Below are 1519 nucleotides of genomic sequence, written 5' to 3' on the forward strand. Positions count from 1 at the left end.
ATTATTCCGAAAAATTACCAAATTGAATCAACACTTGAAACTTTTCTCCTCTTCTCGTTCGTTTAATTTCTAGGTGTACCGAAAGCTTTACTGTAAAATCGGCCGAGATATCGATCTTCGGTATACCGTTATGGTATAAAAGTAATACGCCGCGAACGGTAATTTCGCCAACAGTTCAACCGGGCGAATGCTGGTCATTCCAGGGCTTTCCCGGCTATCTCGTGCTGAAATTGAACAACAATGTCTATGTGACTGGTTTCACCATGGAACACATACCAAAAAGTCTGGCGCCCAACGGACGTATCGATTCAGCGCCGAAATTTTTCACCGTTTGGGTAAGCTATGCAGTTCTGTGTGAATTTTTGGTTTTGATTTTGATTTTTTTAGATTACTACTTTTGTCAGTTCAGATTACTCACAATAGCATAGCTCACTGAGTTCTCAAGCGTAAAAGCGTAGCTCAGTATACTGAGTTAACTCAGTGTAACTCAGTATACTCTACTTTTCTATGCTTGTGTAGATGATATCTGCGTCTAATGGACGCGCTTCTTTCTTCAAGAAGCTTACATCTTCAAGAATGACCCCAAAACTAACCGAAATCCTTTTTAAATTCCACAGGGTTTGGAGACGGTGAACGATGGTGAGCCGCATCAGTTCGGCGAATATGAGTACTTAGAGAATGGCACGAGTTTACAGTATTTCCCAGTGCGTAACTACGATGCACAGAATCCTCGATCTCACAATCTCGTGGAATTGCGCATCGAATCGAATCATGGCAACACCAACTACACGTGTCTATACCGATTTCGTGTGCATGGCACACTCACGCCGTCGCTAAGCTAATTTACGCAAAGAGGAAAACAATGCGTACATCGCTGTCACAAGTGTATTCTTTCCTGTTAGCATTTCTCTTCCCGGAATAGCACGCGCGTTAGACATGTGTGTCTCTGTACAAAAACTATTTAAAAACTTTCTGTGTATAGTTTTCATTTGTGTTATATTTAACTTAAACTGAGGAAGAATGGGACAGAAAGAACCGGTACGGTTCGATTGAACTACCTACACTGCATACATTTTTCGTATGCAATTTAATTTGCGCGCGCGCGCCTACGCACACGCGTTTATATTGACTAAAATTTGCTTACCTCGTAATTATCGGTTTTATTTGGTAAAGTTTTCTTTTGTTTTAGTTCGGTTTAAGATTGTTTATTGCTCTCGCTCGCTCGCTAGCACGCTTTCGATTGTCACAAAGTCAAGCATGTTGCGAAATGTGCCCCTCGCCCCTCATTTTTAAATAAAATGTTTGTATGTTCGGCATGCAGCTGCAGAGAACTTATGCCGATTCCATATCACATCGCATCATATGAATCACACCGAGTAATCATTGTATAAATAGATTTAGTAAGATTGAGTTTTCATTGCATAAGTCAGAGGTGCATAATTAGTTCAAATGTTCAAAAACCAATTAAATCGTTTTTTTTTACTTTCTTTCTTCTTTCTTTTCTCTATTTCTCTTTCCT

The 1519-nt window shown here is 39.9% G+C and overlaps 1 protein-coding gene across 1 annotated transcript; it reads left to right on the forward strand.

Annotated features, from left to right (window-relative positions):
- Positions 1-43: 43 nt before the first annotated feature.
- LOC129580096 (klaroid protein-like) lies at positions 44-1487 on the forward strand. The gene is made up of 2 exons (XM_055470289.1): positions 44-335; positions 618-1487. Exons 1-2 carry the CDS (start codon positions 264-266, stop codon positions 840-842), a joined length of 297 nt encoding a protein of 98 aa, XP_055326264.1. The 5' UTR covers positions 44-263; the 3' UTR covers positions 843-1487.
- The last annotated feature ends 32 nt before the right edge of the window (positions 1488-1519 follow it).

The sequence above is a fragment of the Sitodiplosis mosellana genome, unplaced genomic scaffold (genome assembly GCF_009176505.1).
Source record: "Sitodiplosis mosellana isolate CC-2019 unplaced genomic scaffold, AAFC_SMos_1.0 Smas_scaffold_7035, whole genome shotgun sequence".
In the NCBI taxonomy this organism is placed as follows: Eukaryota; Metazoa; Arthropoda; class Insecta; order Diptera; family Cecidomyiidae; genus Sitodiplosis; species Sitodiplosis mosellana.